The sequence below is a fragment of the Xyrauchen texanus genome, chromosome 29, assembly GCF_025860055.1.
Source record: "Xyrauchen texanus isolate HMW12.3.18 chromosome 29, RBS_HiC_50CHRs, whole genome shotgun sequence".
Lineage (NCBI taxonomy): Eukaryota > Metazoa > Chordata > Actinopteri > Cypriniformes > Catostomidae > Xyrauchen > Xyrauchen texanus.
The window spans coordinates 14872192-14886674 of NC_068304.1; the positions used below are offsets into that span (position 1 = coordinate 14872192).

The 14483-nt window shown below is 38.5% G+C and overlaps 1 protein-coding gene across 1 annotated transcript in view; it reads left to right on the forward strand.

Annotated features, from left to right (window-relative positions):
- LOC127622684 (thromboxane-A synthase-like) overlaps positions 1-14483 on the forward strand; it is a 111583-nt gene that overhangs the window by 85367 nt on the left and 11733 nt on the right. The window contains exons 7-10 of the mRNA XM_052096712.1: positions 682-770; positions 1678-1826; positions 2118-2248; positions 2560-2901. Coding sequence (XP_051952672.1) covers positions 682-770; positions 1678-1826; positions 2118-2248; positions 2560-2901 — 711 coding nt within the window. The remainder of the gene's footprint in view (positions 1-681; positions 771-1677; positions 1827-2117; positions 2249-2559; positions 2902-14483) is intronic.

Consider the following 14483-nt stretch of genomic DNA (forward strand, 5'->3'; position numbering starts at 1 on the left):
GTATTTAACTGAAAAGGAACATGTTTTGTGTCAATATAAAATTTACCTCTGTGACTTAATTGTGTCCAATTTCATGCAATTGCTACACTAGCAAAAAAGCAAACAAACGAACAAACAAAACATCTATGTATGATTTGGGGCAGTTACCAGCCCAAAGTAGTATTGTAATATGGTAATAATTCCATTATATGGTATATAAGTAAAGTAGTATTAAATATATGATACTATCACTGTACCATTGTACTTTTTTGAAAGAGTACACTTAACAGTATTTGCTCTGTGACAAGCTACACCAAACAGTGTTTTTATTTCATTCGTGTTTTAAAAAAAATGTGTTTTTATATATATCAATTGATTAGTAATAATATCAAGCTCTTATCCTGTTGATCATGGTATCTGGGAACAAACAGGTGTGAATGGGCTTTCCTTACGGCTGTCTCACATGTGATCTTCAGGACGGTTGCGAGGACATTTTTTTACATCTTTGTATCCAACCAAATCTGCACACACAAACTATTTTAATTACTTGTTCTGTGTGATTGTGGAAAGTATGAACTTTAGACAGGACATCAGTAATTTTCTGTTATTTGCTTTGTGGTAATTTGCTGTAATCTAACTCTACATTGGTTTGTTGTGTTTACTGATGTTGATGTCTGTGTGGGCACATTACTCGTTTTGCAGATGGTTCCTCTCATCAACACAGCAACAGAGACGTTACTGAGAAACCTGAAGACCCATGCCACGTCTGGTGACAGCTTTGACATCCATAAGTATGGATTTCTTTTCCTGAAATACAGTGAATGATATAGAAAATAATAATTGAAATTTTGTTCAAAATTGAAATAAAAGATATTTGGACAATTTCTGGTTGTTAATTGTTAGTGGAACATGTGTGAACTTAAATGTAACTGACTTCATACATCCTCTTGGTACCAGTTGGTTAAAAGAAATTGCAAAAAATGGCTCAGAGTTAGTTTTGGGTAAAGGTCGAGCCTCATTTGTTTGCAGATGCCACTTTGAGATTGTGATCCAATGTTAAAGGGACAGTTCACCAAAAAATGAATATTCGCTCATCATTTACTCACCCACATGCCATACCAGATGTGCATGACTTTCTTCCTTCTGCTGAACACAAATTATGATTTTTAGAAGAATATTTCAGCTCTGTAGGTGAATGAATGGGTGTCAAATTTTGACACTTCAAAAAGGACATAAAGGCATCATAAAAGTAATCCATACAACTCCAGTTAAATCTATGTCTTCAGAAGTGATATTTTGTGGGTGAGAAACAGATCAATATTTAAGTCCTTTTTCACTTGTAATTCTTCTCCCGATATGCATGAAGAATGTGAATCACAAATAACACAAGAAGAAGAATGTGAAAGTGATCTGTTTCTCACCCACACCTATCATATCGCTTTTGAAGATATTGATTTAACCACCGGAGTCGTCTGGATTACTTTTATTCTGACTTGTGTGATTTTTGGAGCTTCACTTGTATTGTATGGACCAAAAGAGCTGAGAAATTCTTCTAACAATCTTCATTTCAGTTCAGCAGATGAAAGAAAGTCATACACATCTGGGATGGGATAATAGGGAGTAAAGTTCAGTTTTGGGTGAACTATTCTTTAAAAGTGTACTATTGAATAATTATGAAATGCTACATCTGTTTTGTAGGTGTTTTGGCTGCTTCACAATGGATGTGATTGCCAGTGTGGCGTTTGGTACGCAGTTGGACTCTCAGAACAATCCAAATGACCCGTTCGTGCACCACGCCTCCAAGTTCTTCGCTTTCACCTTCTTCCGACCCCTCATGATTTTCTTCCGTACGTCCAACCATCATAACAAAACAGACTTCAATTCATGCAACCTGTGTGCTTTCAATATAACAATTCATTACTGAATTAGCCTGAATTATTTAACAATGGATATCACATTTTGGAAAGTGCTACCGTCAGACGATAATATGAAATACATTTTTATTATGATGATTTTGTGATTAGCATATTTATGATACGAGTAAGTGGAAAAAGGATGCACTTTACAAGGTCCTTTGTTCTTGATGTTCCATCAAAGAATGTTTTAATGACTTTTTTCCATTTTGGGTTTTGCTGCAGTTGCATTTCCATTCCTCCTCGCGCCCCTCGCTGGTCTACTCCCAAATAAATCAAGAGATGAAATGAACGTATTTTTTATCAGCTGTATCCAGAAGATCATTAAACAGAGGGATGATCTGCCCCCAGAACAGGTACTGCAATGCACATCCCTGCAGAAAAAGCAACAGCTTAAACCAGCCTAAAGTAGATTGCTGGTTTTAGCTGTTTAAAGCTGGTCTTCCAGCCTGGCAAAGCTGGTGTTTAGAAGAGGTGGGCCACTGACTAGTTGATTATGAAAATATGTAGTATTGCACATCCTTAGTGTTTAGCTTTTTATGCTGAACTGACCATCTGAAAACTGTCCAGCCCAACCGGTTTGGTCAACTGGAAAGCCCAACTATAACCACCATAGGATTGTTTACACTGCACAGTTATTGTGATCTGTGTTTTCTGTTGTCTACAGCGACGACGAGATTTCCTGCAACTGATGCTGGATGTGAGGAGCAACAGTGAGTGTTTGTCTCTGGAGCATTTCGATGTGGTAAACCATGCTGATGAACAGGCTTGCACAGAGCAGGGAACAGCCAATGGACAGGAAAACAGTCCTGGCCATGAATCCAGCAGGCGCACCCAGCAGAAGAGAATGATGACAGAAGATGAGATTGTGGGCCAGTCATTCATCTTCCTGTTAGCCGGCTATGAGACGAGTAGCAACACACTAGCGTTCACGTGCTACCTGTTAGCAATCAACACAGACTGCCAGGCCAAAGTCCAACAGGAAGTGGATGAATTCTTCACCACACATGTGAGTGAAAGATTAGTATGCCATTAATACATGTAAATCAGTTATTATTTGCTACAACAATTATTTGCTGAGAATAATTTGTAGAACATTTTATATATTTTTCGATGAAAATTGAAAGTGTTGAGGGTGGTTGTCAGGGCGATGCTATGTGGTTGCTTTGGTGTTCTGGTTGGTTGCTAGGGCACTGTTAGGTGGTTGAAAGTGTGTTTTGGAGTCAGAAGTGTACACCCACAAGTCCCTAATTCAATGTAAATCTGTGGGAATTTTTTAGCTATTTTTTCATCCGCCAGAAAATAGTAAATATGATTGCATAGAAAAGTAACAGCACATGTCTCCTCAACAAGTTGCACAATTTGAATGATCATTCCTGACCGTAGCTCATACAGTATACGTTGGAAGTGTAACTCTTTGTTTAAATCCCTAACCATTAGTACTTTATGAAAAATAGTAATTGTTATGTTTGGCACTACATAGTGAGCATATTCTATCCATTCCCTTATTCGCTCCTTTAGCAGTTTATTAGAAAGAAATATTCTGGTTTCAAGTTAAATCGACAGCATTTGTGGCATAATGTTGTTCAGCACAACAAATTATTTAGACTCATCCCTCCATTTAAAAAATAAAAAAATAGCAAATATCGAGGTTTCTGTGAGGGACTTACAATGGAAGTGAATGGGGCAATGTTTGGAGGGATTAAATCAACTGTACATAAGACAATGAGTAGAAACAAACATGAAAAGGAACATCCAACAGCCCGAGTCATCCCTTCCCCTTCTAATAATTCACACTGATGTAGAGGCTCTTCTTTCTGCAACTTACCCTCCTCCTTCTCACTATGCACCCTCTCTGGCCCTCTGTGGCACAGATTACAGGTTTCAACTGACAATCAATCACCAATCTCTCTCACGAGTATACACATTATGCACACATAAGACATCAAATCAGCAGAAGCACCAGCATCATTGCAAACATGTGCTATTTTTACAAACGAGTAAATGATCTAAGGAGATAAACTGCAAATCAAACATTTGTACAAGCCACCCATAGCTTTCACAATGCTGTATGAAATCAACCAAACACAGGTGGCTTATTTTCTGAATCTTTAAAACGTAGCCCAATTACTCTGTCCACTGTCTTTTTCTCTTAGCTAAACCAAGCATCACTATTATTATTGATCATACTTTGGATTGTGGAGTTGAACAAATGCCTAACCCTAAGAATTACCTTCAGAGTCTAAATTGTCCTGCATTGTTTGTGCTCTGGACATGGATGACATCTCAAACCATGCAGCTTGTCACATTTCAAAGCAATCAGACTTTTGCTTCCCTACCATTTTGGCAGTGAGTTTTGCATCAGTAAGCAGCACTCACATTTTCTTCACAAACTGTAAAAATCTAGTTTCATTTCGGTGTCTGTCATCATATCCATCAGTGTTGCTTATTAACATGTGAATGGCTGTGAATGTTAATGGCTCACACTTCATAAACCCACACCTGCATCTGTTGAATCCTAAAACCTGCAGCCAGGACTTGGCAGACACCCACAGGAGGAAGGGATCAAACGCTGCATTAGTTCAGCTCTGTGTCCCTCTGTCTACCCTTTCATCTCATTCATTCGTTCTTCTACTGCCCCCCCACTCTCTCAATTTTAGCACTCCCTTTCACCTCTCATTTCATCTGACTGGAAGTCAGGGTCTGTTTAATTTTAACAGAAAGAGATGTTCTGTGGGGCTTTTAAGGAGATCATTTATCTTTGGTACATTGTATAGATATCATGTGTGCCAGAATATAATGAGGGCCAAAAGTATTCTCCAATTTCTTGGAAATTAGAAAATATTATTTGTCTTTACTTTATTTTAATGCTTGCTCAGAACTGTTTACTTTTACTTAAAGGTATCTTTACATTTACTTAAGTAAAAGTATTAAAGTAACTGATATTAAATGTACTTAAGTATCATAGTTAACCCCAAAAATTCTAATTCTCTCATCATTTCCCTCATGCCACAACAGATGTGTATACTTTATTTCTTCTGCAGAACACCAATGAAGATTTTTAGAAGAATATCGGAGCTCTTTAGGTCCTCAAAATGCAAGTGAATGGTGGAAAGAACTTAAAAGCTCCAATAACACATAAAGGCGGCATAAAAGTAATACATATGACTCCAGTAGTTAAATCCATGTCTTCAGAAGTGATATAAGTCTGGGTGAGAAAATGATCAATATTAAAAGTCCTTTTTTTAAACTATCAATCTCCACTTTCACATTCTTCACATTTTTGGTGCATATCGCCACCTTCTGGACAGGGAGGAGAATTTATAGGGAAAAAAACACTGAAAGATTGATAGTTTTCTCACCCTCACCTACATATCTCTTCTAAATATATAAATTTAACCTCAGAAGTCATATGAATAGACTTTATGTGCTTTTTTGAGCTTCAAAATATTGGCACAATTGACTTGGGGTGCTCTGCTGTAGTAAAAACCACCTTTGCTTAAATCTCTGTGATGCTCTTAAAGGCACCTCCACTTAAAAGTGAACATTTAAATTTGTGAAGGGCACCTTTAGATTTATGAACGAAAGGGGCAGAGGCGTGCGCCCCTGTTGCCCCACTTCTGTGAAAGGCAGGATAAATTGTTCTTAAATACAGTAACTAAGTATTTGTACTTTGTACACCTGTGGTGAAAGCCCAATTCTAAGCATTCACGTCAGCATTTGTGTAATTAATTATGTTTCTGGTGTTAGCCTAAGATTGTGGCCTGAGCAGTCTCTCACAGTAATGCATCACGCATCTGTCACTTGTGTAAAACAGCTGGAAAAGAGCCGTCTACACATCACGCTAACCCATCATGCTTTACATTTTATGCCCTTGCATTGAGGTTAGCTGACAGGATCTTCTGGATAGAACATAAACCGAATAGATGTTTATAAACCTGCTTGCAATGAAATTTCCAAATAAAACAGCTTATGGCCAAAGTTATAAAAGCAGTAAGCATTACAAGCAGTGCAATAAAACTCAAGCCCAGCCTTGGCCTTGTCTCATGAAGCCGTGTGTCTTAAAGGGACATTTCACCCACAAAATGCATCTAACAAGGAGATGTTATTTAGTTTGTAATTAAGTCTCACTCACTCTCAGTTCATGGAAAAAGATGCCATTAAAGTGAATAGTGACTGAGATTAATATTCTGCCTAACATCTCCTTTTGTATTCCATGGAAGAAAGTCATATAGGTTTTTAAATTGTAAATGGTCTGCACTTATATAGCCTTTTTTAAACTTAGCAGTCACCAAAGCACTTTACACTGTGTCTCATTCACCCATTCACACACACACACACTCACACTCATACACCAATGACAGCAGAGCTGCCATGCAAGGCACTAACCTGCCATTGGGAACAACTTTGGGTTCAGTGTCTTGCCCAAGGACACTTCGGCATGTGGAGTCATGTGTGCCGGGAATCAAACCGCCAAACCCGTGATTAGTGGCCGACCCGCTCTACAACCTGGTTGTGATGGTGTTGTGGTCTAAGCACATAACTGGTAATCTGGTAATCAGAAGGATGCTGGTTCGAGCCCCACAGCCACCACCATTGTGTCCTTGAGCAAGGCACTTAACTCCAAGTTGCTCTGGGGGGATTGTCCCTGTAATAAGTGCACTGTAAGTCGCTTTGGATAAAAGCATCTGCCAAATGCATAAATGTAAATGTAAATGTAACAACCTGAGCCACAACCTGAGGTTGAGTAAATGATGACAGAACTTTCATTAATGAGGAAACCATTTCTTTATGTTGACTCTATAGCCAGCAATAAATTAATACTTTCTTTATATTGAGCTGCTGGAGATCTATCCACAAAGACATGTGGCCCTAGTGCATATTGAAGGTCAGTCTCATCTATCCTGCTGCTATAATGTCTATCAGTGCCCTTGAGTTCAGCTCTGGGAGAAGGTGACTTTAGCTCCTCCTTCAGAGCAGTTTTATTCTCTAAACACCCCTCACCATGTGCTTGCTGCTCACAGTTTTGCCTCTAAAATCTCCTCAAATGTCACTCTCCTCCTCAAAACACCCTGCAGGATGGCACTTTTTTAGTGTTGCATGTAACTGCTGAAGTTCTGAGGGGTACCTGAGCACCACAAACTCTTATGGTGGGAAATAATTTAACTATTAAAAAAAGTTATTTTAGTTTTAATATGCAAAATAGGATAATTAAAGGGTTCTGCCATTGTTTACTTAATGTTATGCTGTTCAAAACCCATGAGACTAGTTTCTTCTATGGAACCCAAAAAAGATGAAAATTAAGATATTATTTCTTCTCTTTTTCATGCATTAACAGCTGACAATTTCCAGGGGCTGTCAAGCTTCAAATAGGACAAAAAAGCACTGTAAAAGAAGTCCATAGAACTTGTGTGCTACAGTATATTCCAAGTTTTCTGAAACCATAGGATAGCTTTGTGTGAGAAACAGACACATAAATAGATTGAATATGTAAATGTGTGGGTGAGAAACATGGTGGAGAGGAAGATTTCCAGTGAAAAACTAATTAATTTTGGACTGGGATTTACATAAAGCTACTGAATGTCTTCAGAAGGCTTGGAATATAGCACACAATTCATATGGGCTAATTTTGAAGCTTGGACTGACCGTGGTCACTGCCTGCTTTCATTGTCGGAAAAGAGTAGCTTAGACATTCTGTAAAATTTCTCATTTGTGTTCCACATCAAAAAGAAAATCGTACAAGTTTGGAACAGCACAAGGAAGAGAAAGTAAAGACAGAATTTTCATTTTTGGTTGAACCATTGAGCTGACTGCAATAAATTACCCGTTCTCACTTACATACCCATGCCCTAAGCAAACTATATGCCATATCAAGGGTGAATTCTTGAATTACTGACATGAATATTCCAGTTTGATTTTTACCACTGGGACAGTTTAAGTGGCAAACACGACTCACTTGGTGAATGTGCTACCGGCTGCACACAGTGTGTCTGCTGCTCTAGCCTTTAATTTTCTCTTCCAGGGCTGGATGTTGCATCCCCGGGTGCCCGTCATTAATTTGCCTTTTTTATCTGCATAAACAACAGGAAGCTAAAGTGGAGCTCTACCTAATGAGTCATCCAGAGGTGGGAGATAGGGGCAAGGGGGGGCCAGAAACTGAGCTAAATTATACATTTCCAGCTAAGACTCCTAAAGGTAGAAAGAGAGAGAGAGTTTGGTTGGCTGAGAAAGGAGAACAACAAATATATATATATATATATATTTATATTTATTTATTTATTTATTTTTTATACTAGATACAATCAGCCTAGTCAAGTCAGTTTTATTTAATTTCAAAGCAGCTTTACAGAAAATCATGCATTAACAGAAAATGAAACTGTAATATCTATAATGTCTTAGAGTCATCATTGATGTAGTCTGATAAAATAAGATTGTGAATTGTGATTAAAAATAAGTAATTCAATAATAATTGTATGAGCCTACTGACCAATCTCAAGGGAGGCTGATTGTCTCCAGGGGATAATCCCTGGCTTTATTCTTAATGTCTTCAATGGTCTTCGCTCCGCCTCCTCATCCATTGTATGCGCTAGGATGAATCTCACGAAACCCACCAAGGAAATGTCTGGCTCAAATTTGACCTTAAAATCAGAAGAAAGAAATTAGAATTTTTTATTTTATTTTTTTTGCTTAAAGAAAAGAAACCCTATTTTAGTGTCTGAATTCTTAATGGTCCTTCATAGTCTGGCAAATTATAATTTATACATTTGTTTCTTTCGATTTTAGGGTGAAATGTGACCTGGACAAATTTTCATAAGATTCACATTCAATATCAGGGATTAAAGTTCTTTGTTACGGTGGGTCCTAATACAGATTAGATTGCTTGTATTGATTCTATGAGTGTTTTTAACATGATGGGAAAACAAAACTCATAGCCATAGTGTATTAATGCAGATCCATCCATTCATCCATTTTAAACAGTTTATCCGAAGTTGGGTTGTGGGGGCAGCAGCTCCAGCAGGGGGCCCCAAACTTCCCTATCCCGAGCCACATTAACAAGCTCTGACTGGGTGGACCTGAGGCGTATAAATGCAGATGTACTTCTTAATAGAATCTCTGATTGATACAGTCTCTTCGGGTGAGTTTTACTAAAAATGTGAGCTTTCGAACATTTGTCTCAAACCACAACAAGCTTCTAACATGTGTCTAACAGCCAAACTATTAATTGCAATCAATTGCACTGACAGGAATATCCTGTGAGACAGTATCATGTCTTCAACAGCAGCCTTGACAGATTCACTGCCAGTCAAAAGTCTGGACACTCTTACACATTCTATATTACTAATATTTACCACTGTGGCAGACACAAAGTTAACCTATTTTTCATTGGAAAGGAGGAAGCGGGAACAGGGTTATCAACTAAAAAGACATTTAATTAAACACAACACAACGTAAAACTGCTTTTCAGCATAACGACATTGACGCCCACACACACACACACACACAGCGGCTGCGTGCGTCTCTCTCTTTCTCTCTGGCATCTCTGGCTCCTCCTCTCTCTCCCACCGATTGGGGCAATTCAGCACCAGGCATGCCCTCCTCCTCATCAGACAAATTTAGAATAATAGAAAAGTAATCAAAACTATGAAGTAACAAATGGAAATATGGGAGTTATGTAGTGACCAAAATATTTTCAACAAATCAGAACTATCTTGTATTAGCCACCCTTTGTCTATATGCTGGGCACTTGTTGGCTTTTTTCCTGCACTGTCCAGTCCAACTCATCCATTAAAAAAAACATCTTTTAAACAAAAAGTTGTGAGCTTTTTTAAGCTTTTTTTTTTTTTAATCAAAAAGATCATAAGCATAAATCCACTGAAGTGTGTCAAATTGTTTGACTGTTTATTTGAGGACATAAAAGATGAACAAACATATAAATATTAGAAGACAGACAATTCAGTTCATAGCTGAAATGGTTCGAGCATTGTCATTGATGTGGTCTGACTGACAGGCTGAGCCTCTCCAGATATTTATATGCGTCTCAAAGTGTCTCCTTTGACCGATTGTTTTCAGATTTCGAAGGTAGGGTCTCTGTTTTTTTCTGCCTGGTTAAGCTGGTTAGGCCAGCTAAACCATCCCAAGACCAGCAAACCATCTTTGGTAGCTGGTTGAATCAGTTTTTTTGTGTGTGCAAGAGGTAAGCACAAGATGGCAAAAGAAGGAAACAGAGGGATGGAGAGTGAGAGAGTAGTTGGTAGCCAGCCTTTCCTAACTGTGAATAATGATTTGGTGACATGCCATTGAGGCTTCGCCTCCAGGGGGCTCTTTTGCTCACTCAGAACAGTGATGGGCTTCTCTCCCCTCCCTGAAAATGCTCAAACCTGAATAAAGAGCTTGCCTCTCCCCCGCTAAGTTTAATAACACAGCCTTTGATGCTTCTGGAACCGCAGCTTTGTATCTTTCGGTTCCCATTGATGTGGCTGTTGCCTCTCTCATTCAGGGACGGATTAACCACCGGGACAGTTGCCCAGGGGCCTCTAAACCCAAAGGGCCCCAAGCTCTAAATCAATTATTTATTTATTTTGAGATATCTATTATAAATCCACGTAAATGTCAGCCTTCTATGAAATACCATTTGTTCGGCCGAATGCGTGCTGGACGATAGCAGTGCAAGCACAGGGTCTCGAGTGTGCATTTAAGGAATCTGCATCTCCCAGATGCAGAGCCTTTATTTGGAGGACTGCAGAGAACAGTGTCTGATTTATAAAACGCTTCCAAACACAAAGATAAGGTGCATTTTACCCTGGCCGTGTACTAAACTGAGGGTTTAAATTTATATAAGCAACAGAATTCGTGCAACAGTATGAAGGACTTTCAAATGTTTAAGTCCTACATGCATTTAATGTTTAATGATAAAGATGATATGTGAGCAGTAACCTTTTGTAATATTTGGTTAACCGTGAGAGTTCATGAACAGTTATTGTGTTATTTGTCGGGACTCAGGAATAAAGAACATTTAGTGCCATGGATGTGTCAAACACAATCTCAGATAGCAGGGAATAAAGTGCACAGTGAGCTATGAGTGTAAATAGCACAATACATAATCTTCAAATTATAAAATCACATTTAAGTCGAACAAAAATAATGTCTGTCACTGCCTGTAACATAGTAGGCCTATTCTTAACCGATGGAAAATTCGTAATTCTGCCCAGGCAGGTTCACTTTCCATGAGGCCACGAATGCTGCAGTTTAAAGGACTTCTTCGAGATGCTTTGATTTTTAAATGATTCAGCATTTAACTTCTATAATTATTGTCTGCACACCAGAGCAAAATGGGGGGGAAAACATTGGCTCACCATTTATCAAGCGCTGAAACTTTGCCAGGTGAGAAACAATCTGAAATCATGTGTAACTGTCACATTATGTTCTCTTTGCAATCTGAACTTCTTTTGAAGGTTGATTTGTGACACCAGCTCTGAAAAACCTTGATGCAGCGTAACAAAAGGTGAAACAGAACACAGGTGTCTCGAGATGCGTTAATAAATATTGAAGTTCTTTTTAAGTTAACAGTGTCTAAAAAAAATGCAACAGTCCTGCACAATGAATTGTAAAACAGAACGCAGATGTCTTGAGATGCATTTATATATATTTAAGTTCTTTTAAATTTATTAGTGTCTAAAAAAATGCAACTGTTTGGTATGCTGAAAAAAGTGAGTTGTGGCACAACGATCAAAGACGTTCGTTCAGTGTGTGTTTACATGGCCTCGACGCATGTGGGAACAGCCGTAACTCGCCCTGTAGCCTGCTTGAAAAAATGACCTATAGGTTTGTTGGGTACCGTTGGACTCAGATCAGGTTGAAGAGCTCTAAACTTGTGTAGAATAACTGAATTGTGATTTGCACATCCCTATTAATAACGCATGATTTTGGATCGGTTCATAGTTAAAAAGTAAAAGTGATAACTGGCCATGTAAGACATTGCTCCAGACTTTTCTTCTGCCAATTTGAAAAATCCAACAAAATCTGGCAATCGTCATATAGCGCATAAAAGTGAATGAAGTCACGTGACACATCATGGAGGGCCTGTTCTTAATCCATCCTTGCACTCATTCTTAATACAACAGCCTTGCCAATCAGATTTCAAACACACAACTTAGGAAATTATGTATATGCTGCTTACCTAAGTGAATGCAAATAGCTTGCATGTGTTTTCTAGCAGTTTACGCTGTCTTCTTTTCATCTTCTATCTTTTCATTTTAATGCTTTGTGTGAGCAGTGATGAAAAGAACAATGGAGAGAGAGAGAGAGAGAGAGAGAGAGAGTTAATGTGGTGCTAAAATAGGCCTTGAGGTATTTGGACACCATAGTGCTGTTTGAAAACCTAGTGAGCTGCCTACCTATACTGCATTTCAGGATTTCACTGGTTCATATAGTCCTTGTAAACGTGTTTGTTATGCTGTCCATAAGGAGAGGCTCAAGCACAGGACTGGTCTTGAGCTCTGGGGTATCATCAAAAATGGACTAACTACCCAATATTTGTGTGTAATATGTATTTTTATGCTTATTGGAGTATTGACAGAGACATATAAGGACTGGCTGGTTCATTCCTTAACATATACATTTTGATTGAGGTGTCACCAGTCAGTTTGCTTGAAAATGTGCATATTAGCTAGACCAGCATGAAAAATAAAAATGTCATTGTTTGATATGAGATAAAGTTGCACAATTTACAATTGTAGTTAGATTTTTATTGCTGGTTTGCATTATGTTATTTTCCCGTAATATTAAATTAGATAGTAGCTGCACTTGTGTGACTAGGAAATAGCTGCCCGGAGGCATTATAAATATTGCCGCTGCTTAATTTTTGTTAGCAAAATTAGCTTAGCAACATGCTAAAACCAAACTCAATTTGAATCAATTGTAGGTCTTTGTTTGGTATTTCTATGGCACGCAGAGTTGCTGTCTATTGAGCATTCAAATGCGGTCACTTAAGAGGTTCCAGGATGGATAGGATACTGCCTTAGAAGGCAGCAACATTGGAGGAGAACTTCAAGATTTCTTCTTTTTCACTTTTTTCTCTTTCACTCTTTCTATTCCCCTATCTTCTCTGCCCAGGGCTGTGTAAGTAGAGCAGCATGGGCTGCATATGTCAGTGAGATCTAATACTGAGATATTTCAGTCCCACCTACAGGCAGCAGGTCATCTGTACTTTTTCAAGCTCTCTACATGTCCCAAATGGCCTCTCAAGCAGATACACATATACAGAAACATGCATAAGTCATGTGCATTCATGCACACAGTCTTGGTCTACTGCACAAGACTCTTTGCAATGTTACCTAACAGGGTTTTTGTATCAAGCATGACTGTTAAAATGAGGCACTTTCATAGTTTCCTCCGAACAGATGGGTCACAATGGTCAACTAGACGTCCAACAACCAACTGGTCAATTAGTAAGTTTGACTGGTTTATTAAAATTTTTCTTGTATATTTTGATATTTTTAGCAGTGGTGCATTAATAAGCATGCTCAGTGTGCTGTGCTTTAGCTGTTAGAAAGTTTTCAAGATAAAATCCTTTAGAAAAGAGTTCAATCTATAAATTCATACTTTTTAAAACACCACCACAACAGCCAAACACATTCACACACCTTGTGTTTTGAATACAGTGTGTCCAACTTTTTAAAAAAAGTGTCTCGAGACCCCTGCATTCTGTTCCATCTAGCTGTTTTTGAATGCAAGAATACCTCTTTTGTAAACGTCCCCTACGTAAAGGGCCCAATCGAGGTCAGGTGAATACAAAATCGCTGAATGATTTTTTAACTAGACATTTAGTCAACCCACCAACTTGTCGATTTTGAGAATATGTATTATTATTATTATTATATATTAACCCTTTTATTTTACCAGGTTAGTCTCTTGAGATTAAAGTCTCTTTTTCGAGAGAGACCTGACCAAAATGGTAGCATACAACATTACAACAATAATAACACAACAAAAAAGGGAAATATGAAAAGAACTGTATTTCTGCACACCCTTAGAACAGATGCCACTACTGTGTCATTATGAAGTTGATACTGTGAAAAGCACGATACGACTCCCCTGTTTGCTATTTAGTCTTTGTGCTTCTGCCGTTTCGATCTCCTCCGCATGTGTAATGGAACGGTGCAGATGGAGTCATCAAACCTCTGCTGCCACTGTAGAAGGGCTCCAATATGTAAGGACCCTTGAGACAGGAAGGAAGGAGGCATGTAATGCACCATATTTAAACAAACAGATCCTCTGCCAGTCAGCTGCACCTCAACCTGACACGTGTGCATCAAATGTCAACAGCGGCTGCCTGCCATTGTTTGCGAACCACTGTTGCTGTGAATCCTGGGGGGTATGCAAATGATGCAGCCACAGTGGCAATGAAAATGTGTTCTATTATTTACCTGCCATTGTTAGGCTTTATTCAAACAAGGTGGGTATATATTATATATGAGAGCTGTGAGCATCTAGGGATGCACAAAAACTACAAATTTTCAAAATCGACAAGGGTTGTCTGAATGACTGGTTGACAAAATGGTCCCCTAATAGGACATGTTTCTTAGGGGGTGT